Genomic DNA, 26251 nt, shown 5'->3' with positions numbered 1-26251 from the left:
TACGACCTCTCAAAGTCAGCTAAAACCGGGCTAGGTTTATTCACCCCCTATTTTACAAGCAGTTTAGGAGAATATTTTATTGGCATTTGAAGAAAGGAAGAATTCTTTTTTCCCGGCAGGAAGAATTCTTAAATGTAATTTGGCATTATATACATTATGACCAAGAGGAATTTTAGAATTAAAATTTATGACTAATAGTACCTTCATTGTCTCTCAATTCATGCTTTGCTTTTGTGTCCACATTTCTTAGCTGCCATCAGTAGTCCTTTAAGGCTAGGTATTAGTTGTCCCCCATATCGCAAATGAGGAAACTAGAGATCAAGGGAATTAAGTAGTATGCTGTGGCTCACACAGCTTGTAAACTGGAGTTGAAGCCTTAACTTAAAGCTTTTGACTCTACCTCATTTGCTCAAGTAAATATAATTTCAGTTAGGTGGTGGTGCCTTTAACGCCAAAACTCAAGAGGCAGAGGCAGGCAGCTCTGTGAGGCCAGCCTGAGCTACACAGTGAATTCCAGGACTTCCAGGCCTATGTAGAAACCCTGCCTCAAACAAACCAACAAAAAATCCAAAACAAATAAATAAATAAATAAATAAACAAATGTATTTTCAAATTCTTAGGAAAAAGTAAAAAAAAAATTGAGATCTGTTAGCTTTTTGTTGGTTTATAAAACTCTTTCCAGTTTATTTTCTGACATCAATGACCGCTTTCTCTTTATCAAAGATAATCTTGGTTTCATTTACTTATCTTTTGGTTTTTCAGGACAGGGTTTCTGGCTGTCCTGGAATTCTGTAGACAAGGATGGCCTTGAACTCACAGGGATCCATCTGCCTCTGTGTGTGCCACCAATGCCCAGCAACCTTGTTTCTTTTAAAGACTGATTCCTTTTCTGAATGAAAAGTTACTTTCAACTGTACCGAGTAAATCAGGGCGATCACGTATATTGACATTTCATATTGTGCAAAAACTTCTGTCCCTTAGTGTGTTGTGTATATAATGACTGTTTACAAGATAGCTGAAAGTGAGTGGCAGGCCTCAGTAGGATGGCATTCACACCTGTGTGACCTTGGATAAGGAGTTTCTAATCTTAGCAGCAGGTCAGAAGGTTGCAGAGGACACCTTTTTTTTTTTCCTTTTTCTTTCTTTCTTTTTTTTTTTTCTTCCTTTTTCAAGACAGGGTTTCTCTGTGTAACCCTGACCTTCCTGGAACTTTGCAGACCAGGCTAGTCTTGAGCTCACAGAGATCCACCTGCCTCTGCCTCCCAAGTGCTGGGATTAAAGGTGTGAGCCACCACCATCCAACTTTCTTTGTTTTAAAGACAGGGTTTCTCTGTTGTAGCCTTGGATGTCCTGAACTTGATCTGTAGACTAGGCTGTCCCTGAACTCAGGGGATCCACTTGGCTCTGTCTCTTGATGCTGGTATTAAAGGCAGTCACAATCATGCCTGACCATTGCTCGGAATTTTTTAAATACTAAATTTTTAAATACTAAAAATTGAATATTGAGGTCATATAAAAGTAAGAAAATTCCCAATTACTTCCTTCACACCAGTGCTGAAGAAAGAATGACTTCCCATCAGAAGCAAATGAAGTATTATCTGAATGATGGTAAAAGAAAGAGGACTGGGGGTGGAACTCAGTGGCAGAATGCTTACCCAGTACATGGAAGGCCTGAGTTCAACCCCCAGCATTCCAAAAGAAAAAATAATTTAGCTAAGTGCGGCATCTCGTACCTATAAACCCGTCACTCAGGAGGTGGAGGCAGGAAAATCACCACAGATTTCAGCAAGTCTGAACTATTAAATAGTGAATTCTAGACCACTCTAGGCTACATAGTGAGTTCCAGACTATCCTAGGCTACAAAGTGAGCTCCAGACAAACCTGGGCTACCCAGAGACTCAGACTAGTTAGTGCTACAGAGCAAGACTTCAGTTAAAAAAAAAAAAAAAATCAACCAGGCAAACAACAACAGAAAAAAAAAACTAGTCCTAAGAGAACTTGGAAAAACTGGGGAGTTTAAGAAAAACACAGGACCTGAATAAAGGGGCAAGAGGGCACCCGGTGGCAGTGGCCCACACCTTTAATCCTAGCACTTGGGAGGCAGAGGCAGGGGATCTCTGAGTTTGAGGCCAGCCTGGTCTCCCAATCCAGCTACAGGACAGTCAGAGCTGTCACACAGAGAAAATGTGTCTTGAGAAAGCAACAAACAAACAAAACAAAAAGGGGGACAATGGGGAAATAGCTTTGCTCACTTCAGCTACGACGGACAGGGCATTTCTGAGAAGTACATGATTCCAGCCAGCATATTTGATGATCTTGGAGGTTTCTTTTAGAACTATCAAAGACATGGGAAGCATGGTTGTCTAACCTGCCGACACAAAAACGGGCAGCAATATTAAGATAGTAAGCGGCAAAAATCATGTTTCAAAGTGATCTTTAACACTGGAATGTTGGGAGTATAGGAAAGACATTTTCATGTAAGACAAACAGGACTTGTTAAGAGATGGGAAAAGTGAGAGGGCACGCACACCGACTTAGAAGCAGTATGTCAAAGCAGGTTTTGTCGGAGCCAAGCCACTCTAAATCAGGGTCTATTCTGCTGTCTGTGAGCTGTGCAGCCACATGCTGGCTTCTGGCCTTGCTATGTTTCTGTTTCCCAACCAACATCGGAAGGTTTTTGTAGGCGCTGAAGGAGTTAATTTGGGGCCCACTGCTTTGAGCTCTATGTTTGACTTAAGGTCAGCCCTACGCAAGATTTAACACCACAGGGCACTCTTGAGTTAAACTGCGAGAGTGGAGATTATATTAACTGTCCAAGATCTGTATTCAATCTTGTTTGGACCCTAGTAGGACCCAGGGTGTGAGGCTGTTCTTTACAGCAACACAAGCGCTTACGTAGAAAAGCGGAAATTAAATGCTCTCGATTTTCAGATATGCTTAATTTGACAGATCCGCAATGATGTAGTGTACAAATTCCACTTCTGACTGAAATGTCAGATTAGAATTGAAAAAAAAAATCAGGCTGGAGGAAACCCCTATCATCAAAGTAGTTCTCAGGGAGACTGTAAAGTCACCATTAAGGAAGAGACACCGACGAGGAAGAACCTTGAGGAGTGAGGGAGAGACAACAGGAAGGCAAGTTAGCAAAGCACACTGGATTCTAGACACTAAGTACCGGAATGACGGATGCCTCAGGAATAGAGAGGAGGGTTTGAAGGAGATGGTGATACCTGAGAAAGGGTCATATCGTTAAGACAATCAGGGGGCAAGAATTAGATGGATTGAGCCAAGGAGGATTCCAAGGATCCAAAGAAATAGGTGGCTTAAATTAAACTGACAGGGAAAGCGAAGGTGGGAAGGCTGGCTCCAATTCACTGTGGGTCTGTGTCTTGTTTTGAGCCTGGTTTCGCTCAGGGAAGCAGTGTTGGGCAGGGTTTCCTCACTGGCCCAGGCCGGGTAAAGGCCGCACGTTTGCAAACCGCCGCGAGGCTGCAAGGTCAGGAGAGGAAGCTCGGGCCACCCGGAAGGATACAGTTTCTACCACCAACAGAGGCCCCGTGTCAACATTATTTACTCAAATAAATAACTTCCTACAGACCCAGGAGACAGCACGTGTTGCTGAGGGGCCACCAAGTAAAGCGCCGCGTCTTTCCGCTGCTGTGTCACTCGCCCTGACCGCGGCGTCCCCGGAGGCAGCGAAGAGCTTTTGGAGCCCGGAAGCCTGTTTTCCAAAGACTTCCGAGGGGGGATGGAGGCCCTCCTTCACCCTGCAAGGATTTAGCTCCCCCGCATTTCTCAAATGCGGCCGACCTCTTCCGCGGCTCACCTGGCCCCGTCCTCTCCGGGCGATGGGCCTCCCAGCCGAGCGGGGGCAGTGTCGGGACGAGGAGCCCGCCTTGGAGGATGCACGCCGCCCCGTGTTCAGGAACTGACGCAACGTTTGGGCCCGGTAGCTAAACTTCTCTCATGCGTAATGTCGGAAGTCCCGCCCACCCCCGACAACGGAAGTCCGGTCCGCCGAGTCTCCACGTTTCCTCGTGCTTTCCACCGCCGGCATGGCGCATTATAACTTCAAGAAGATTACGGTGGTGCCGTCTGCCAAGGTAGGGGTGACAGAGGTCGTTCCCGCTTATCTCCCTCTTCCCTGACAAGTGGCGGGAACGGTCCAGGCCTGTATCCCCAAGGCTGGGAGAGGCGGACACCGTAGATCCACTCGGTCCCAAGTGCCGGTTTCCACTTGCTAGACTTTGTCTTGGCGAGCCTCAGAGATGAGGCCCCGTCTCTAAATTCAAATCCCTCTCCTCCTAATCGTTGGTCCCCCAAACCTAGAGTCCCTTCAAGACCCCAGGACCCTTCCAGAGCCTGTGATTCTTACCTGGCCTGCCGATGTGACAAAGTGTCTGGGTGGTGGCCACAAGGAGGGACAAGGCAGGAAGCCTGAGGTGTTAGTGGTGAGCGTCGAGCGACCCCTGCTTTAGGATCCTAAGATCAACGTAGCATCTTCCCTTTTAAGCAAAACTTCATTCATTGCTGTCACAGTCTACAAGTTTGTAGGCAGTTGTCATTTGTCTTTGGGCTTGGAAAATGCAGGTGGTTTTAAGCATCCCAAGGTAAACGTAGCCAGGCCAAATTTGTGTAACTTAGCAATATACATCCCTTAAAGGGTTAAAGTGTTGACTATTAGCTAGGCTAAATAAACTACGGGGATACACATGTTTCTTTGAAAGCTTCGGGCACTGAGTTACAGGATCAATTCAGAGAAGGAACTGCTGTCGTTGTCATCCCATTTATGGCTGTGTGGGTATTTTCAGTGTCCTCTTTTCGGAATGAGCGTGTTTTGAAAAGTTTTGTAATGAAATAGTGTCTTCGTGCTGGTGCATACCTTTAATCCCAGCACTAGGGAAGCAGAGGCAGGTGGATTTAAGGAGACCCAGTATCAAGAAGACAAAAACCATGTTTTTCATTAGTGACATACAGAGTTGTTTTCATTACATGTCTGTTATTTCTCCCTTTCTCTTTCTGGTGTAATCATTCTGCTACACATCTCACATCTCACTAGTTTTGGTTTTTCGAGACAGGGTTTCTTTGCGGCTTTGGAGCCTGTCCTGGAACTAGCTCTTGTAGACCAGGCTGATTTCGAACTCACAGAGATCTGCCTGCCTCTGCCTCCCGAGTGCTGGGATTAAAGGCGTGCGCCACCACAGCCCAGCTATCATTAGTTTTTAATATTCGAAAAGAAACCATATGTCGGAATCACATCTTGTGTTTTAGTTTTCATAATTGCCCTGACCACCTGTCAAGTGTTGAAGGAGTTTGCACACTTTTTGTCTCCCTTGAAATAGAGGTCATTGGATCAAATGAACTTTATTAGCATAGTTGACTGAGTGACAATTTTTTTTAACATTTTAGTACAGCATGTATCATTGTCACCCTAAATGAGGTGTGTTTTTTGAAAACAAATGAGTTTGCATATGTGTAGATGAATCATGGTAATCCTTTGATGGTTGGAAATACAAATTCAGCCTGAAGAGAACGGGGTACTTTTGTAAACAGTATGTGCTAGGTGATGTCTGCATAGGTATACCTAAGGTAAAATAATATGCTTAAGAATCAGTTTCTAGCCGGGCGATGGTGGCGCACGCCTTTAATCCCAGCACTCGGGAGGCAGAGGCAGGCGGATCTCTGTGAGTTCGAGACCAGCCTGGTCTACAGAGATAGTTCCAGGACAGGCTCCAAAACCACAGAGAAACCCTGTCTCAAAAAACCAAAAAAAAAAAAAGAATCAGTTTCTGAAGGAATAGATAAATGCATTTATACCCACAGCATGATGGAGAAATGTGTGACCTAATGCAATTGGCATTCTGTGTTTGTGAGTTCCAAATCCAGGTTTTCTTAAAGGCCTGAAACTATGAAGATGAGCCAAGTTGTATATAAAACAATTGAGTTAGAAAAAGTAAATTTTGTAGTTTAAAACATGTAGTGCCAGATTAGTGTTTTAAGACAGCAGTAAGCAAATGCATAGAAAGTACATATTTGAATTGTATATTAATTATTTTCTTTAATCATAGGACTTTATTGACCTGACATTATCCAAGACTCAACGAAAGACTCCAACAGTTATTCATAAGCATTATCAAATTCATCGAATTCGACATTTTTATATGAGAAAAGTCAAATTTACTCAACAGAATTACCATGACAGACTGTCACAGATTTTGACAGATTTCCCCAAATTGGATGTAAGTGACATGTATTGTTATATAAATATAAGCCTTCAGAGAATCAGTGTTTAGCTAGTTTGATGTATTCATTTGTCAGAGAAGAAGAAATTGATTTGTCAGTTACGTGGTAATTCAGGGACAAAGTAGTTTTGGAATCCAGGTTTTTTGAATCTTTAGTGTTCTTCCCAAACCCCATCTCAGTAGTGCCAACGCTGTCTTCCCAGGCATTCTTTGTAGTGAGTGTCTGGGCTTGCCAGTGTTAGCTTGGTGAAAGCTGTTGATTGCATATCCTGAAGCCCAGGATTCTTGGGTGGCTTGTGGCTTGTCCAAACTTTACCCTTCCCTCTTCTGAGGCCTCCTTTCCTTTAGGTTCAGCAGAGTTAGTGGCCAGAGGTGCCCCGGTTTGTGAGCTTGTTACTTTGCGGATGATGGTTAGGTCAGCACTGGCAGCCTCCTTTGCAGTTGACGGCTGTCACTTGCTTGTTTGGCTCAGAAACAGAAGGGCAGACACTGTTCATTTCTTGGGAAGGGTCAAGTACGGGAAAGAACCTGAGGGTTACAAAAAAGAATGTAACAGGGGCTGGAGAGATGGCTCAGCGGTTAAGAGCATTGCCTGCTCTTCCAAAGGTCCTGAGTTCAATTCCCAGCAACCACATGGTGGCTCACAACCATCTGTAATAAGGTCTGGTGCCCTCTTCTGGCCTGCAGGAATACATGTAGACAAAATATTATATACATAATAAATAAATAAATATTTTTTTTTAAAAAAAGAATGTAATGATCTAAAGTGACTTGATATAGGAAATACTCCAATTTAGTAGACAGTGTATTTAAAAGTAGTCAATTTCTCGTTTTTATTAGTTTTTATATATAAGAGGTGGGAGAACTCAACTGCTTGCCTGTTCTCTTACTACTGCCTAGTAACAATCGTACCTACTACTCTGAAATTGTTCTCAGGTGGATACAGTTTTCAGAATTGTAAATCACTGAAGACACATGGCAAGCACAGTTCCAAGCAGTAGGGATAGAACAGTAAAAGGCACTCTCCTCAGCTGAGCTTGGTGTCGCAGTAGGTAGAAGATCTTGAGTTCTTCACCAGCCAGGGATGCATAATGCTACCATCAAAAACAAACATAAAATACAGAATAAAGCATTTTTTTCCTTTGTTTTTCCTGTGAGTCTGTATAGTTATAGCTCTGGCTGACCTGCACCTCACTTTGTAGACCAGGCTGGATTTGTGCTCACAGAATCTACTGCTTCTCTCCCTAGTGCTGAGTCTAAAGGCCTGAAATTATTAGTCCTTAGAGATAGAGGTTGGCAGATCTCCATGAGTTTGAGGTCAGTCTGATCTACATAGTGAATTCCAGGCCAGCCAAGGCTAATAAAGACATTGTCTCAGAACAAGCAAAAATAGAAAATAAAATTAATGGCCCCATTCTAGTGAATGGAGCTCATAAACATAAAAATATATAGCATGTCATATCAAAGAAAGAAAGCTGAACTAGGAAAGAAGGTGTCTGCAAGGAGCCTGAGGGAATTGAAGAGAGTAAATGTGGTAGGCAGAGTGAGTGTCAGCAACAAGAAGTGATCAGTAGTTGGGAAGTTATTAGTGAACTTGAGTTCATAAAATTCTGGTGCAGCGTGCTCAAGTGGAAAGAAAAGGTGAGATGCTTCCCATACTGGCAGCACTAACAGTTCCTTAGGCATTTGCGTGCTGTCCTGAGTAGTTCTGACACTGTCATTGGATGGAGGTTGGGGTGACTACAAGTGATTGCTGCAGCTCCTTCCCTGGGGATTGCTTCTGGTTCCTTAGAGGAGTAATTTGACAGGGTTATTGGCGAGGCGAGAGGTCTGGGGATCAGAGCTGACAGAGGAAAGGGAGATTATTCTCGTGTTTGTTGTATAAGGCTAAGAAACTATTGCACCACAGTGACGTTTTGTATATTTCACTTTTTCATTATAGGATATCCATCCATTTTACGCTGACTTGATGAATATCCTCTATGACAAGGATCATTACAAGTTGGCTCTCGGTCAAATAAATATTGCCAAAAATTTGGTGGACAAGTAAGGTATTTTCTTACTAAAGTATCTTGTAAGTTATTGTTAAAAAAATAACAAAAAGGCCTTAGATATTTTCTCTTTTTCGAAGTGTTGCCAAAGATTATGTGCGGCTTATGAAATATGGTGACTCTCTGTACCGCTGCAAGCAGCTGAAGCGCGCTGCCCTTGGGCGCATGTGTACTATTATCAAGAGACAGAGGCAGAGTTTGGAGTATTTGGAACAAGGTACTTGCTACACATAAGCAAAAATGGGGTTTGTTATGTTCTTTTATGTTTTGGGACTTATTTTAATTTTAATATTTTTGGAGATTTGTGAAGTGCACGTTTTTAGTATTTAGTAAGTAAAACATACACCCAAAAACACTTTATTTAATAGGATAATTTCTGAGTTAGAGCTTGAAATCGAACCTTGTGCAACACCCCTAGCCCTACAATCTTTCTGATTGGCATTGTTCTCTTTCCCTGAAATGGTTCCTCAAGGTTCTTTGAAAGTGTTTCCTGCAGATCTGTGGGATTCTCATAATAGGCCAGTGGGTGCCATGCTAGAGCCATGCTGGTGTTACAGGTGAGGTAACTGAGCGGAAATAGTTCCCGTTCAGCATGCATGCATCAGAGCACGCTGTAGACCAAGTACCAGTAATCATCTTCCCAACATGGTTCTTAGTCTCACTTCGGCCTAAAGCAACCAAAATCGCAGATTGGTAGATTAAGCACTTGATTCATGGTGTAGACATATTTGGAAATTACTCTTGTGTGTACGTGCATATGCTGTTAGCTTCTACAGGTATTCCTTACCACCCTCACTTTCTCTGCCAGTTTTGCAATTATAAAAGTGTAATCCTAGCTACTCAGAAAGCTGAGGTAGGAGTGCAGATAATTATGAGCCTAGAGAATGACTAAGTAGAAATAAAATGTGAAGTCAATCTTAAATTCTAAATTTCTAACTTAAATTCTTTATAGTACGTCAACATTTATCCCGCTTGCCAACCATTGATCCAAATACAAGGACTCTGCTTTTGTGTGGGTATCCAAATGTTGGGAAATCCAGCTTCATCAATAAGGTAGGTATGTTTTTATTATAAAGCAGCTGTCTGATTAACTTAGGTCAAAGTACTGCTTCATTCCCTTTGTGGGATTTATGATGGACTTGGGAATATTCTAACTAGTCATTAGTAAAGATTGCCCTTGTCTTCTCTAGGTCCTGATGTATAAGCACATCTGAGTTCCTTTCAGGAGGCTTAACTCATTGTTTGAACCTAGATTTATGTAGTGATTGCTGGGACCATTCATTTTGATTCTTGTGTGCCCTACAATTTCTCAGGAATATGAGACATCTCAGTTAAGTTTTTTAACTGAGAGGTTTTCATGACAGCGTTGTGTCATCTCAGTCTGGAAATACTCTTAGGCCTGGTAGCACTCACTAGGCTAGAGTTTCCCAGCCTGAAGTTACCTTGGTGATTGTGTCCACTTTCATGTGAACTATGTGTCCATTGTAATAGAGATTTTCGGAGTCTCTCCTACTAATTTTTTTCTTTCTGAGACTGGGTCAAGTTATATAGTCCAGGCTGACCTTGAACCTGCTGTCTTGCCTGCCTCTGTCTCCGGAATGCAGGGATTATCAGGTATAGGCTCTATGCCTGGCCTGTGTCCCTCTTTACCTGAGTAGAATTATTAAGCTCTTGTGTGACATTTAAGAACAAGTGATTTGCTGCTTCCGGACATACTAAGGCTCACTCAGTGCCGGAACGATTTTGCTTTGAAGCTGTGTGTGTGTGATGGTCAGAGAACAACTTGGTTCTTTCCTTCTGTGTGGGTCCTGGAAATTGAACTTGGGTCATTTGGCTTGGTGGCAGGCACCTTTATCTACTGAGCCACCTTGCTGGCCCAGAAAGTTTTATTTTTACCCACAAGTTGTCCTGACTTGGTAGCACACAATGCTCTTGGGGGTTCTAATAGAAGTTTCTAATACTAGTCGGCTTTCTCTAAATCTGCTATGACTGTTTTGTGCTCTGGGGGATGATACAGTGGCCTATGGCCACATTTGGCTTTTTGACTTGTAGTTTAAACTAATTCAGCAAAATTCGTTTAAACTAATTTCAGTTTCTGACTGATAAGAGCTGCATATTGAACCTTGGAGAATAGAGTGGCTGGTGGACCCCTGGTGGAAGAGGAGCAAGGCATTTGCCAAAATGATACTATCTGTCCTGTACTACTGGGGTTTTATTTCCTACCAAAAAGGTTGTGTGTGTGTGTGTGTGTGTGTGTGTGTGTGTGTGTGTGTGTGTGTGTGTGTGTTTTGAACTCAGGACCTCACTATCCCCAGCCTTTTAATTTTGAGACCATCTTTCCAAGTTGCCCAGACTGATTCTCAGCCTGTTATTTTCCTGTATTGGTAGCCTATGTAGCTGAAAATTGAGCAGTGTTGTGTTTAGCTAAAATTAGTCTTGATAAAGTGTGGGTGCCACACTTTGTTTGGGGGAAATTGTGATACGGACTCCTGTGACGGTGAAAGCATCATTTTTGTTGTCTTCTAGGTGACAAGAGCAGATGTAGATGTTCAGCCCTATGCATTTACCACCAAATCTCTGTTTGTTGGGCACATGGACTATAAGTATCTGCGCTGGCAGGTGAGTCTCGTCTGCAAACATAGAACAAACATCCTGGGTTTTGATGATATCTAGGGAGCTGTAGTATATGTCCATCCCGTAGTGCACTTAGTATACAGTGATGAGCAGCGTCCTTTAGGGACAATTCTGAGGTGGGAGATTGTTTCTCTGGTTTTACCAAGAACTTGAGAGCTCTCTGTCATGAAAAGAGAACCAGCCCAAGCTTTGGAGATGTGTAATGACTCATATTTATGTAACCGAGAGGAAGCTGGCAGCTGCCGTCCATATAGATTTCTGCTTTACTTCTGCAGGGGTGATTTAATTTCCTTAATGATGCCTCTAATGAATAAAATATTCTCTGTGTTAAGATATGTCACTAGAAATGGCATTTACTATTGAAAAGCATGAAATAGTCTAGTTTACAACCAAATCTAATTTATAAATGATGAAGAAGCCAAATCTTAGGAGTTGGGAGAGTTGTCGTTTTTTAGTTTTTCTGGATTTTGATAGCTGTATGAAAAAAAGCCTCATTTCTCCCAAAGCCAGTATCTCTTCAATGGGCTCTGCAGGTTTCTTTAGATCCCTGCTTCTGTTCTTTTGAGACAGGGTCTCACTAGCCAGGCTGGCTTTAAGCTCACTGTGTAGGTCATTTAGCCTTAAACGCCTGGCATCCTATTTTTGCTTCCTTGGTGCTAGGTTTACAGGTGTGAGTCACCATACTAGGCTCCTGGATTTTGTTTCCGCTTTTATAGAATTATGTACTCTTTTCTCGTTCTTTTGTTTATTTTATCATTGTCAGTTTCTGGTGTCATATTTTACTTACTAGTTTTGCTAGAACTGGTTTGGATATAAGAGAATGACTCTGGGGACCCCCCCCCCAAGACATTTTTGAGTGAGTGTACTTTAAATGATGAAGTCTGGTTGTTAGGTCGTAGATACCCCAGGGATTTTGGATCATCCTTTGGAGGATCGGAACACCATTGAAATGCAGGCTATCACAGCCCTGGCCCATCTCCGAGCTGCAGTTCTGTATGTGATGGATTTGTCCGAGCAGTGTGGACATGGGTTGAAGGAGCAGCTAGAACTCTTCCAGAATATCAGGCCTCTGTTTATCAACAAGGTAAGTGTGGTAACTAACACTGGTACCTTCTTACTCGTAAGTAATGGGTTCTAAGAAGACCATCGTGGACATCTGAAATGATAGATGATACCGAATGTTCTGTGTCACTTTACCACATGCAGTATTGTGACAGTTGATGTGATAACTGACATAAGCCCAGCGGCTGGTTGCCTAGTAGCATGCAGAATGAATGTGCCAGACAAAAGGATGATTTGTGTCCTGGGTGGAATGTGGCACTAAGACAGGAGGTTTCATTGCACTGCTTCGGATGGGTCGCAGTTTAAATTTATATGTTGTTTATCTGTAGAACTTGCCACTTTCTATATTCCACTAGTAGTTGGTCTCAGCTTGGGTAAATGAAGTTGCAGAAAGCAAAGGCATGGAGAAGGAGGAGCTAAATCTGTAGTGTGAAGTAATAATTTCTTTTCTTCCTTGCTAGCCTCTTATTATTGTGGCAAACAAATGTGACGTGAAGAGAATAGCCGAGCTTTCTGAAGAAGATCAGGTAAGCCACTTGGCGTGTTAATATATATACACACTTTTTAAAGACCAATCTTGACTCCTCAGATGTTCATTTAGGAGGAATTTTAGTGCTTCTAGACCAGTTTTTTAGTCTAGGAACTAAGATGATCTTCAGTGGTTTAGTGGCAGGACATTAAACCTGAAGTAACCGTTTCCTGATTCCTGCTTTGTCTTCAGTCTGTGGAAACGCTTGTGTTTTGGGAGGTTGCGACACTGAACCATTGGCAAGTGTGGTTACCTAGGGAAGGACTGCTTTTAAATTGGTACCCAAGAGGAAGCCAGGTGCCTTGAGGTGTACTTTTATCTTTTCCAGGCCTTAGGCTGTCTGGTGGTTTAGGGAAGTACTTCCTAGAAGTTTCTCTTTAGAACGGTGTGAATATGGCTTACTTTATTCTGCTTTGTTCTGTGGAGCAGGCTGTGCTTAACTAAGTTTGACAAGTGAGTGGACGAGAGCAAGACTCTGTGAGCTCTCAGAAGATGGCCTGCTCAGAGCTGTGAGCATGCTGCAGTGTGTGCCAACATTGTCCGTGATGCAGGCAGTGTTGGGAGGCACGATTTTTCAAATGATTGAATCCTTTTAGTAGGCAGTTTTCAGGATTAATGCTCAGAGAGGCGTGTACTGTTGCAGTGTTCTCTCCATGGCCCCTGACTAGAAGATATCTTCATGTTTACCTAGAGGCTGGTCAAAAATCAATATTCTTGGGCACACCGACCTCCTGGGATATGGCAGCAGTATAGTGCACAGTGGTTTTTTGAAAACCAATGCACTAGAGTGGAAATGCGATCTGGCTATATCTTTTGTGATATTTAAATTAAGGTAAAAAGCTCCTGAGGTGGGAAGGACCTTTTGTTTCCTGAGAGCATGCTGTTTCCTGCTCTCTTCTGTTGGTTTTTTTTGTTGGTTTTTTTTTTATTATTGAAAAAAAAAATTTCCGCCTCCTCCCAGCCTCCCATTTCTCTCCCCCTCCCCCCACTCCTTTTCCCCCTCCCTCTCCAGTACGAAGAGCAGTCAGGGTTCCCTGCACTGTGGAAAGTCCAAGGTCCTCTCCCCTCCATCTAGGTCTAGGAAGGTGAGGATCCAAACTGGCTAGGCTCCCACAAAGCCAGAACATGAAGTAGGATCAAAACCCCGTGCCATTGTCCTTGTCTTCTCATCAGCCCTCATTGTCTGTCGTGTTGGGGTTTTTTATAGCTGGTAAGGATTGGCTTAAGTTGTCTACTTAGGGCAGAAGTCAACAGTTTTTTTGTTGTTATTGTGGGTTTTTTTTTTTTTTTGGTTTTTTTGTTTTGTTTTGTTTGGCAGTTTATTTATATAAAAAGATATGGTCTAAATGTAAGTTGGGATGGCCTTGAACTCTTGATCCTCCCATCTGTACATTTCAAGTGGTAAGATTTGCTATCAGGGCTCTGTGTTCTTTAAGTTACTAATTATCTGCCACTGAATCAGTTTGTCTTTAAAAACAAAAATCAGTCCTTATATCTTTTAAGTAATTTCACATTGTCAGTCTGAAGGCAGGAGGAGGAGAGTGGGGAGCACAGGAAGGCTTGAGAAGTGAAACAGGCCGGTCAGGTGCTTAGGCTTTGGGGTCAGTGCCGGCCCAGCTTCACTACTCACCAGCAGTGTGGTAGGAAAGTGAGTCGCCCTTCTGAGGCCCGGTTGTCTGTGGTGACGGCAGTGTCTGGATAATTGGTTATTTGCCAGCTGTGTAATAGAGAACTGACATCACCTTAGGTCATCTTTCTGGTCCCTGGCTTCTCTCTCTAGTAAGGAATGCCTTTAGTTGTTGGTACTACATGAATTGGGAAGTGGATGTTAAGAATCTACAGCTGTTTAACACTATAGTATAGAGCATGTCGTTTTACTTAATTGGTCCTTCAACAGCATCGTTATTATCATATGATAGTGACAATTGACAGTTATCACGTGTGGAGAGACTCACCACACCAGGTCATTTGTTGCTAAATGACAGAATTTGTGCTCAGACTCTGGCTTTCTCTGAAACCATGCTTTAATCCCTTGATAATAGAAGTTGATCTTGTTCATGGGAAGGTTTAATGTCTATTGAGAGTAGGTCACCTGCCTCTGAACTAGGGAGTGTTTGTAGGTATAAACATGACGTTTGATGGAAAACATACCAAGTCCCTTCTCTACAGTCTTAGTGAGCCATAAAATGATAGATAAATAACCAATTTTTATATTTTCTAAGGCGTTCTCTTGGACTGTTTTGGCAGAAACTTTAAGAAATAGCACTGAAAACATCTTTTGGAAAACTTTATCTTTTCTACTATAGAGATTATGCATTAGTTCTGGCAAATGGAGGCTGGGGCAGAAGCCACCTTTTATTATTACATACTGTATTCTAGGCAGTCTGGGCTACAAATCAAGCCTCTACCTTTTTAAAACACAACAAAATTTCGTCTTTCTGGTGCCGTTCCCCCCCCCCCCACACACACACACAGGGTTTCTCTGTAGCTTTGGAGCCTGTCCTGGAACTAGCTCTTGTAGACCAGGCTGGCCTCGAACTCACAGAGACCCACCTGCCTCTGCCTCCTGAGTGCTGGGATTAAATGCGTCCGCCACCACCGCCCGGCTTGCTGTTTCTGTTTCTTGAATTTTTTTCCTCCTGAAAATTACATCTCGGGGCAGGGGATATAGGTCAGTGGTAGCCCGCAGCTGAGTTCAGTCTTTTGTACTAGGAGTGGATGGGAGGAATGAGCTTACTAGGTGTTCTGTAAAACTTCAGATTTATGGCCGGGCGGTGGTGGTGCACGTCTTTAATCCCAGCACTCGGGAGGCAGAGGCAGGCGGATCTCTGTGAGTTCGAGGCCAGCCTGGTCTACAAGAGCTAGTTCCAGGACAGGCTCCAAAAAGCTACAGAGAAACCTTGTCTCGAAAAACTAAAAAAAAAAAAAAAAAAAAACTTCAGATTTATGTAGCTTTGATCCTGTAGGAGCTTATCTATCTATTTATTTTTAGTTGTAGAAGAATATTGGAAAAATTAGCTTACAGCTGTTTGTTTTTCAGAAATTAAAAAGGAACCACGGCTGTTAAACAAATATGTTTGCAAATACACTTCCATTTGTGAAACAGTGCAGTTTCTCTGGAAAACTAGAGGTCACTTCTTTTCTTTCCCATTCCCAGAAAATATTTATGGACTTGCAAACTGAAGGATTCCCTGTCATTGAGACCAGTACCCTGACTGAGGAAGGTGTCATCCAGGTTAAAACAGAGGTTGGTGCTTTTGTTTTGGAAAAGTCACTATAGTGGGAAACTGTTTTCTTTTTAAGAATTACACCCTGAAAAGAATTTTGGTGGGTTTGTTTTGTTTTGTTTCCATTTTCATTGAATAGCATTATTTGTTCAAATTACTAGAGATCTATGGGGGGCGTTTTATTTTTGTGAGGAACAGTTCGGTAAGGACACTGAGCTGCTTCGGGATTCAGTCTTGGGTTGGCCTTCAGCCCAGAAAGAGTTGGCATCTTTCTTACCAGAAAGTAGTCTGCCCTCCCTAGGTACGTGCTGAAGGACAGTATGGAGGGAGTTCATACCCAGGTGTTAATCCAGCTGGCGCACATGATTCTTTCTTGTAATGTGTGACGGGCTGGTGTAGAACGGCTTTGTGACTCTGCCTTGGTTTTGCTCTTCCTTAGGCTTGTGATAGGCTTTTGGCTCATCGAGTAGAAACGAAAATGAAAGGAAATAAAGTGAATGAGGTTCTGAACAGATTGCATTTAGCTCTGCCAAACAAGAGAGATGATAAGGTAAGGTGGCCCTTTGCAGGGCCTTTGCCATTCAGTGGCTGTGTTGCTGTACTTGGTCAGTGGGTTCCACATGTCTTTTCCTGGGGTTGCAGATTTTAAATGTGGATACAAGTGGACTTCACATAGAGATACCAGTTTCTCACTGCTGGCAAAGTCACATGTGCATGAAGGAAAGAGCCAAAGTAATGAAGAGCTCTGTGTACCCTGCTTCTTCCTGTCAGACACTGTTGCTAGTAACCGTTTTGTTTATCCCTAGAAGTGGCTTGGAAGTAACTGCACACCCCCCCCTTTAAATTGAGCCGATGGAAGTATATTTTTTGCACTTTTATTTTATTGACATTATAAGTAGTATACATCTTTATACACATATGTTACTACAAATAAATCTATTTTAGGATATAAGTTTCTAAAGTTTTTTTTAAATCTTTGTCACTTTTTATGGTTTTATTTTACTGTTATGTGTATGAGTGTCTTTCCTGCTTTGTAAGTATGTACACCGTGTGTCCTGGTGTCTGTGGATCCCCCTGGAACTATCTGTCACATGAGTGTTGGGAACGGAACTCAGGTCTGTGGGAGCAACAAGTGTTCTTAACTGCTGAGCCATCTCCCCAGTGCCCCCCTCCCTTTTTGTAAACATCTCAAAAAATCTACACACTTTACTTCTTTCATAGTTGTTGGGTTTTGAGTTCTACAGAGAACAGGCTATGTTCATTCCTAAAATACTTTAAAGTATCATTTTCCTCTATATTTTACATGGTTTTGTTTTTTGCTTTGATTCCTCTTCTGAATCGAAGATTTGTGTGTGCTGAATTTATTTTGTTTTGAGGGAGGTTTACACTTGTGGGCCTGGTTTCATGTGGAAGTCATTGGACTGAGCTAATCAGTGAATTTAATGACATTGAATTCTAAACATACTTGGGTTTGTATCTGTTTCTTCTTCATTGATCTATTCTTCTGTCTTATATAATTTTCTGGATACTTTTTAGTTTTGACAAATGAACTATGGAATCAGTTTTGAGGGTCTCCTTGTCTCCGTTCAGGCCCATTCTGTCCCTGAAACTCACTCCGAGAATGTACTTTGTTTCAGTTGTTTTGGTGGTTTTGTGTTTTCCTAGTAGACTGCCTTTGTTTTTAATTTTGGTTTCTCTTAAGTTTCTGTCATATTCTGGAAGGTATTTCACATACTATCAATAATGTGTTCTTAGGAGAGACCGCCTTTCATCCCAGAAGGAGTGGTGGCTCGAAGGAAAAGAATGGAGATTGCAGAGCCCAGGAAGAAGAGGGTAAGTTACTGTAACTCTTTGTCTGGGTTTTTATGGTGTGTGACAGAAGACTTGCCTGTGTAGCAGAGAAAGCAGCATTTGGTGTTGGGTACTGTGTAACAGAGGCTAAGGGCTTTAGTCACATGAAGGAAGCTTGATGCAGTAGACTCAGGGTTTGGTCCTGTAAGGTTCAAGGACAGAGTGGCGACAGAATTAACACTCATTAATGTCATAAAGCTCCTCAGCCGATGTCATCACAGTAAATAAAGTGCATAGGACACATATGCACTTATGTCCACCAGGAGGACAAAAGCAGCCTTCCTCTTTGACGTAGATACAGAAGGGGCCACAGGCTGTGTTTATTGGCAAGGAGGTATAGCAAAATATTTAGGGGCATACAAACTAAAATAAACTTTTGGGGGTTTTCTTTGCAGGAACGAGATCTTGAGCTGGAAATGGGAGATGATTATATTTTGGATCTTCAGAGTAAGTAAGGTGTTTTGAAATGCCAGTTGTATGAAAAGTGTTTCAGAAAAAAGGAGTTCAGAGAATGAAAGTCTTCCAGTGAATTTGTTGGTTTATAAGTTATTTATTTTTGGGTTTTTTGAGGCAGGGTTTCTCTGTAGTTTTAATTTTTGAAGATTAGAAGTTATAGATTTACAGATCTGTGTAAAATGCCTTCCATACTATTTTCTGTTGTTTCATATGGTGGGATTATTTTTGTAGTTGAAGGTAGGACATGTATGTCAGTGTTGATCTTGTTAGTAGTAACTGTAAGGCAGTGTTGGACACAGTTCTTCTGTTTACCCTGTAAAGTGTTTTCTCTTGGCGTCTGGAGTATTCCTTTTGGGGGCATAGTACTTGAAGATGCTAGAAACTGCTGTAAACATAACTTTTTTTTTCAACGTTAGAATACTGGGACCTAATGAATTCATCCGAGAAATATGATAAGATACCGGAGATCTGGGAAGGCCATAATGTTGCTGATTATATCGATCCTGCTATCATGAAGGTCTGCCTCACATTTTTATTACACCCACACCCCCCCACATAACTAGAAGGTTCAAACACAGCTTCAACTTTACCGTTTGTCTTCTTTTTGTTTTGTGCCCTGGGGCATCCTTCCACCCTGTTTCTGATTACTTGAGAACATCACTCTTCCATTTAGATGACACTGTTTTTCCTTTGCCCTGTGTAATCCTGGTGATGCCAGGCCTTTCACACTAGCTTGTAATGGGCTGTGTCATTTTGGCTTGGCTTGGTCCTGTAGAGCCAAGATGCTGTCACTGGCTCAGCCTTCTCTCAGTAACTGTTGTAGACTTTTTCCGAGGATTCTCAGACCTCCTCCTGCTAGTTCCTTTTGCTAGTCCAGCATTTGACCTTGCTTTCCCAAGAAAATATAGTCCCTGGGTATGAACTCTCATTTCCAGATTCTTTTTCACTGCCTCATTATGTGTGGGATCTGAAAGAGGGGTTTGCCTTCAGTGGGTCCTGCCTTTTCTTGGGCACAGTCTCCCCAGAGAGTTGTCCCATCACTGACCTTGGTACCTATCCCTTACTTGCTTTTTCACTGCATGTCAGTGTTTACACATGATCTTATCATTGATTAGTTGATTGATTGTATGTGTGTGCTTGTTGCTGGGGGTCAGCCCAGGGTCTTGTGCTTGTTAGGCCAGGGCTCTGTCACACAGCTACATCCCCAGCTCCACATACGTATTTACAATTTCATTTTGTCTTTTGTAAATTACATGGCTGTGCTCAGTATACCATTTGAGAGGATGAATGCAAGGTTGTACAAATTTATTTTGTGAATCTGCTGGGGATGCTGAGGAATGAGGGACTGGGTCGCTTTAAAGATGAAACAGAATTGGCAGAAAATAGGGCATGCAGTGTTCATGCGGTCTCTGTGGCCTTCATATGTCCCCTTTCCTGTGAGATTGGCTGTGTACAAGTTGGGCCCAGCACGATTCCTATAAATATGTTGCTACACTTAATTTTTTGCAAGTTTTTCTTTGTTAATTTTATGATTTTTTTTTTTTTTAAAGAAATTGGAAGAGTTAGAAAAGGAAGAAGAGCTAAGAACAGCTGCTGGGGAGTATGACAGTGAGTCTGAAAGTGAAGATGAGGAAATGGTGGAAATCCGACAGCTGGCAAAACAAATTAGAGAGAAAAAGAAGTTGAAAATTCTACAGTCCAAAGAAAAGAATACACAGGGACCCAGGATGCCCCGAACTGCTAAGAAGGTAAGTCTTGGTTTTGTTTTGTTCATTTTATCTAGCAACCACAGCCCCCCCTCCCTCCTGTCCTACCACCCCATCTCCTCAGAAACAGCCTGGGGGAGTCAACTGCCTGGCACATCAAGTTGAGGCAGGACTATGCCCCTCCTCCCCGCAACAAAGCAGAGCAAGGTATCCCACCATAGGGAATGGGCTCCAAAAAGCTAGTTCATGCACTGCCAGGATTCCCACAAGCCACACAGCTGCCACCTACATGCAGGGGACCTAGTTTGGTCCCATGCAGATTTCCCAGCTGTCGATCCAGAGTCTATGAGCCCCCACTAGTTCGAATCAGCTGTCTCTGGAAGTTTCTCTGTCATTATCTTGATCCCATTGTTCGTATTATCTTTCCTCCCTCTATTTGACTATCTACTCCTGCCGCTAGGCCACAGTACTTGGCTGGGGATCTCTATATCTGCTTCTATCACTAGAAGAGCAGTTTTGAGCATTGCAAAGGCAGGACTGAGCTCTCAGGCTGGATCCTGTGTAAACCACCACTAGAGACAGGCTTCCACCATTTGGGGATGTCGGGTGGCATACTTTGAGGACTGAGGTATACTGACTTACAATATTCTTTGCTTTGAACTGTGATATTCTGACTGTTGCATCTTTTCTCCATGAACTGCAGCTCCAGGTTAATTGTTGTTACAAACTGAATCACTGCTGCAGTTATGCAAGTTAAGACTAAACTTGTTGAAGTTTGAGGATATTAGTATCCATTACTCTCCACCTCTCACCCCAGGGTTTCTTTGTATAGTCCTAGTTGTCCTAGAACTTCATTTGTAGACCAGGGTAGCTTTGAACTCACAGAGATCCACCTGCCTCTGACTCCCAAGTGCTGGGATTAAAGGCATGTGCCACCACTCCCAGCTTAATTTCTAAACAGGGTTTCATGTCGTCCAGGCTTACCTTGAACTTGCTATGTAGCCGAGGAACTCCTGATTCCTCGTCCATACGTGCCAGGATTATAACTGTGTGCCACCATGCCCGGTGCCGACATTTATTTATTTATTTGTTATTTATTTATTTATTTATTGGTTTTTCGGGGCAGGGTTTCTCTGTGGTTTTGGAGCCTGTCCTGGAACTAGCTCTTGTAGATCAGGCTGGTCTCGAACTCACAGAGATCCGCCTGCCTCTGCCTCCCAAGTGCTGGGATTAAAGGCGTGCGCCACCACCGCCCGGCCCCCGACATTTATTTACATTATTTCTCTATTGATTAAGATTCCTAAATCCACAAAGCAGTTCATCAGTCCCTGATACTGTGAGGATAGGGAGAGCTACTCTGTAGGTGTGAATGGATCAGAAGATGTCAAAATTCTTTCCGCGTCTTGGCTTCCTATTGGAATGTCATTGTCTCCTACTTCTGCTTTTGTTTGGATGAAATACCCATATTACATGACAGCCCCTGTGACTAGCCTTCCTGAAAGTTTGAGTAAGGGAATGAGTGGCAGGTTCCCAAAGGAGAAAAGGTTCTGGGAAGTTAAAATATAACGAGGAGGGGGCAGAATGGAATTTGGCAGATGCCACAGTGGACATTCCCGATTTTAAAACACTTTTCATGTGGTTGAGTGACTGTTGATACTGCAGGCAGACATGTTTGCTTGGTTGTCTCTGAGGAGAGATCTGATTCTCTGAGTCCGTCTTACCTGAACTTCAGTACCTTCTCTATCCTGTACAGCCAGACATTTTACCAGTAACAGGTTATCATCCCCTCACTTTAGGTTCAGCGAGCAGACTTGGAGAACGAAATGCGAAGTCTTGGTGTTGACATGAATGATAAAGACAATGTAAGTCAGTGGAGGGGCAGTGTGGTTTTAGATATGATTTGTGCTTTTGTTATTTTGAGACATTGTCTTGCTATGTAGCCCAACCTAGCTTCAAATTCAGTATTTCCCTGCCTCTAGTTCTCCAGGGCTGGTAGTCAGGCATGTGCTACCACACCCTGCATACAGTCACGGGCTGCTTAATGATGTGGATATATTCTGAGAAGTCTGTCACTAGATGATTTTTATTAGGTGAATATCATAGCATGCACATAATGTACGTGGACTTAGCTGGTGAATATGTCTACTACCTAGACTATTGGGGTGAGGGGAGGGAGGGAGTTAGAAACCTTGACATACACTTTGTAAATTGTGGAACCAAAGCAGTGTCATTACCTTACCTTATTGACATTAACACACATTGAATCTCCTGCTCATCCTCAGGTGGAAGGTGCAAGAGCCATGGCTCAGAAGCACCATCTGATTTACCAAGAGCATGGGTGCTAAGCTGGACATTCCTGAAACCCCCCAGGAGGGACAATAGCAGTGTGGCATTGCCTTTGGCCCTTACCCCTTTGCTTCAAACCATACCCTGTGCCAGTACATCCCTCAGTAGACATTCCACATTCTTTCCCTAGCGTGATAATGGTTCTTAAAACCTTAACCATCTTCTCTTCTTGTTGGAGTAATTTTGGTTGTTATCGAGTTTGCTGTTTGTGTGTTTCAGGCCCACTATGCAGTCCAGGCAAGAAGATCTCGGAGTGTCACTAGGAAAAGAAAACGGGAAGAGTCTGTTCCACCTTCTTCTGTAGCCCGGAGTCGGAGTTGCTCTCGAACTCCACGTGACGTTTCTGGTCTTCGGGATGTCAAGGTTAGTTTCTTTGATGTGGGACAGAAGAAAGTGAGAGCCTGCAGGTGTTTATTGTACAAAGCCTGTAGCAGACACTGGCAGTTGTTTGGAAGAGCAGGGTTGTGGCTTAGATCTTAGCTGTTCTTTCCATCCTCCTGGTTGCTGGAGTCCTTTGGAGAGGAACTTAGGCCAGGGAACCCTTGGATCCTGGCCATCCATTCTGGAATCCTTACTGTGGAGAATGGACAGAAACAGGATAAAGAATGAACAGTCTGAGCTTAGGTCCCAGCTGTTTGGAAAATACTAGATGTGACCCCTGAGGAAGAGTCCCCCCATTTCCCCTGTGAGGAAGTGGTCCTGGGGAAACTTGGTTCCTTAACCGGTGATCCTGTGTGTCTTTACAATACTAGAATATTTCCCCTCAAAGTGGCAGCCTGGGTCAATATGATATTTGTATTTAAGATTTTACTAAAATTTCTTTTTGAGGAAAAACAGTTTTATTTCAAATTTTAGTATTTTGCAAATTCATATATAAGAGAAAACCTATTAAATTTGCAGACTGTCTACTTAATGAAAGGCTAAATTTTTGTCACATATCATCTCCATCTGGAAGTGTAGAAGGTGAATGTTGAGTTGACAGTGTTTTGCTGTGTTTCCTATGTTGCCTGGGAGCTTGCTATGGAGACCAGACTCACAGTTCTCCTTTCCCAGCTTCCATCTTCAGCAGGAATTACAAGTGTGCACTACTCAACCATGGGTTTAATGCTGGCATTGACAGAAGTCAGGTGTGATATTTGTGTATTCTCCTGAGTTTCAGTGTTACTCTGAAAGTTTGAGCAGATACTCTAGTCTTCTAAGTCTAACAGGCCCCGGTGTATTCAGATAGTCAGTTTCTGGAAATAGTATGGTGACTGAGACTCAACAGGGTCTTTATAGTTTGTGTCTGTTCCCTTAGAACATTTCTCAGGTAATTGCAATGAAGGATAGAAATGTGGTTTTCATTAATGTGTATTCTCCTGTGTAGATGGTGAAGAAAGCCAAGACTATGATGAAGAATGCCCAGAAGAAGATGAATCGCTTGGGGAAGAAAGGGGAAGCAGATAGGCATGTGTTTGATATGAAGCCCAAGCACTTACTCTCTGGGAAGAGGAAAGCTGGCAAAAAGGACAGGAGATAGTGTCCTCTGCAGTTGGTGTGCTTTGGCTGGACTCTTGTTTATTTCTGGGTATGGTAAGGTGTGCCTTATAAAATCTGGAATCACCATCTGTTAACTGAAAGAAACTATGGAAAAGACTTACAAGTGCTTGTTGCTTTGCTGGGAACTGGTAAACCTGATTAGGTGTGCAGTGTATTGGTCACTGCATAATTCAGGTGTCTAAGTATGGAGCATCTACAGGACTAATTTTACAGGAAAGGTTTATGGTAGCTGGGCTGTAGTGGTACACACCTTTAATCTCAGCACTCAAGAGGCAGAGGCAGGTGGATCTCTGAGTTCAAGGCCAGCCTGAGCTGCAGAGTGAGTTCAAGGCCAGAGCTCTACACATAGAAACCCTTTCTCAAAACAAACAAATAAAAAGGTAAAGATTTATTGGTATAAGTAGGCTGCTTTTGGTGGAGAACAAACTTCGTTTTGTAGTGGAACTTTTGTTAGTATTCAGGTACCTCTATTGCTCTGCTTTGGGGTCCTGACAGTTTGTGTTCTCAGCTACAGCCACTAAGAGCACCTCCTGTGCACATTTGCTGTGTTTCCTTTTCAGAGGTGGGTCTTGCCCACTTCTCATCTCTCTCTCTTTCCCCAACTCCTCCTTTTCTCCTCCACCACTCTTGTTCCCAGGTACCAGTCTCTGCTCCCCTTTCTGTCCTCCTCTCTGCTCCCTTTTTGTCCCCTTTTCTGCCCCTTCTCTTTCCTCTAACAAAAAAACTCCCATGTGAACCCCATTGTGAGGTGTGACTCCTTCCCACCATTTTTTAAATTTTAACGACTTTGCTTTGTTATCCAGATTGCCTATTGTTTTGTGAAGAAAGCATCTCCACTGGAAGGTGTAGGCAGAAGGCTACCAGCCTTTCTGAAGAAGCACATTTAGGAGTGTGTGAGAACTGAAATTACTCTCTTAAATTATTTTCTAGACATTCAGCTCAATGTATGATTGTAACTTCCACCATTTTATTAAATAAACTTCCAGAAAAAATTAGTTTTGATTACATAAGTATTGTTTGGTTTAATTAAAGTTGCTATGATGGCCAAAGAAAAAAGACAAAGAGATAGACTTTGCTTCTTTGTTCTTAGATCAAAAATACTTTTTCAGGGAAACAAATGCCTCAGTTTTTGCAGCAGTTAAATGACATCTTCATGAACCATTGCTGGATAAAGGAACAATTCCACTTAAAAAAAAGAGGGGGCCGGGCGGTGGTGGCGCACGCCTTTACTCCCAGCACTTGGGAGGCAGAGGCAGGCGGATCTCTGTGAGTTCGAGACCAGCGTGGTCTACAAGAGCTAGTTCCAGGACAGGAACCAAAAAAAGCTACGGAGAAACCCTGTCTCGAAAAACCAAAATAAATAAATAAATAAATAAAGAGGGAAACTTGGGAGTGAGCTTGAACAGAAGATTAGTGCCCTGAAAGGTACTAAAACATAAATGAGAAGAATCATAGTGTGGCTGGGACTACATCCCCTGTTCAGACAACAGAAGACAGTCTTCAAGATGCCTGCTTCCTGTCAGAGCCACAGCTTCCATTCAGACCTTTATCAAAACCCAGTGACATGTGGCATGAGTAATAAAAACCCAGAGACAGATTCGGTTCAACCTGAAGATCAGGAAAGCAAAGCAGCCAGCCACTGGCTCTTACCTCTACTTCTGCCTCCACAAATCCTCAGAATGAGACTGAGCTGGGATTAAAAGCATGTACCACCACTGCCTGGTCTCTATGGCTGGTGTGGCTACTGGGATTAGAGGTGTGTGCCACTACTGCCTGGTCTGTATGGATGACCAATGAGGTTGTTTTACACCATTATCTTCAGCCAAGTTTTATTTAGTAAAATACGAATGAAATATCACTACAAAGGAACATAGCTTACGTGGTCTTGGCAGTTTGCATGTAAGGATGGAGTATGACGTAAGTGCTGTCCACACTTCAGGGAAGAAGCTGTTTAGGGAGAATAAAGATTTGCCATCAACCTCAGGAAGTCAGAGGCGATGGGCTAGATTCTGGGAATTCCAGCTGGAAAAAGCCGCTGAGGCTAAACTTTGCAACTGGACAGGGACATGTCAGAGAAGATTCTAATGTCAGAATCCCTCTACTCCAGCTGAGGCGGTTTTGTTCAGCTCTGAATTCATTGTGGGAATGACGACCCCAACTTAATGAAGAATTAGGATACTTCCACTTGATGTTTTTAATTTTCAAGAAAATTAATTGCCTAAGCTGGGCATAATGGCACATGTCTTTAATCCCAGCAGGGAGGTAGGGGTGCAGGGATCTCTGGGAGGCTAGCCTGGTCTACATAGTGAGTTCTAGGACAACCAAGGGTACATAGACTATTTTAGGAAAAAAAAAAAAGATTAATATAACTACAGGTTCCAAAGGGTTTGAGAAGCAATGGAATAGAAGTTCTTCATTATGCAAATGAAGAGAAATCAGATTTTTCTTTTCCAAATTTCCAGATGACTGAATCTTTTAATATAATTTACATCATAAAGATTATGAGGGGCTGGAGAGATGGCTCAGTGGTTAAGAGCATTACCTGCTTTTCCAAAGGTCCTGAGTTCAATTCCCGGCAACCACATGGTGGCTCACAACCATCTGTAAT

At 42.7% G+C, this 26251-nt stretch overlaps 1 protein-coding gene across 1 annotated transcript; it reads left to right on the top strand.

Annotated features, from left to right (window-relative positions):
* Positions 1 to 4001: 4001 nt before the first annotated feature.
* On the top strand, positions 4002 to 26251 carry Gtpbp4 (GTP binding protein 4). Its single transcript, XM_057788035.1, has 17 exons — positions 4002 to 4103; positions 6069 to 6239; positions 8185 to 8288; positions 8374 to 8510; positions 9246 to 9346; positions 10820 to 10912; positions 11820 to 12011; positions 12451 to 12516; positions 15676 to 15765; positions 16185 to 16295; positions 17501 to 17578; positions 17992 to 18043; positions 18469 to 18569; positions 19603 to 19800; positions 21555 to 21620; positions 22324 to 22467; positions 23471 to 26251. The coding sequence occupies exons 1-17, from the start codon at positions 4056 to 4058 to the stop codon at positions 23621 to 23623; spliced, it is 1905 nt and encodes a 634-aa protein (XP_057644018.1). The 5' UTR covers positions 4002 to 4055; the 3' UTR covers positions 23624 to 26251.

The sequence above is a fragment of the Chionomys nivalis genome, chromosome 13, assembly GCF_950005125.1.
Source record: "Chionomys nivalis chromosome 13, mChiNiv1.1, whole genome shotgun sequence".
Lineage (NCBI taxonomy): Eukaryota > Metazoa > Chordata > Mammalia > Rodentia > Cricetidae > Chionomys > Chionomys nivalis.
This window is presented reverse-complemented; position numbering and strand designations above follow the sequence as displayed.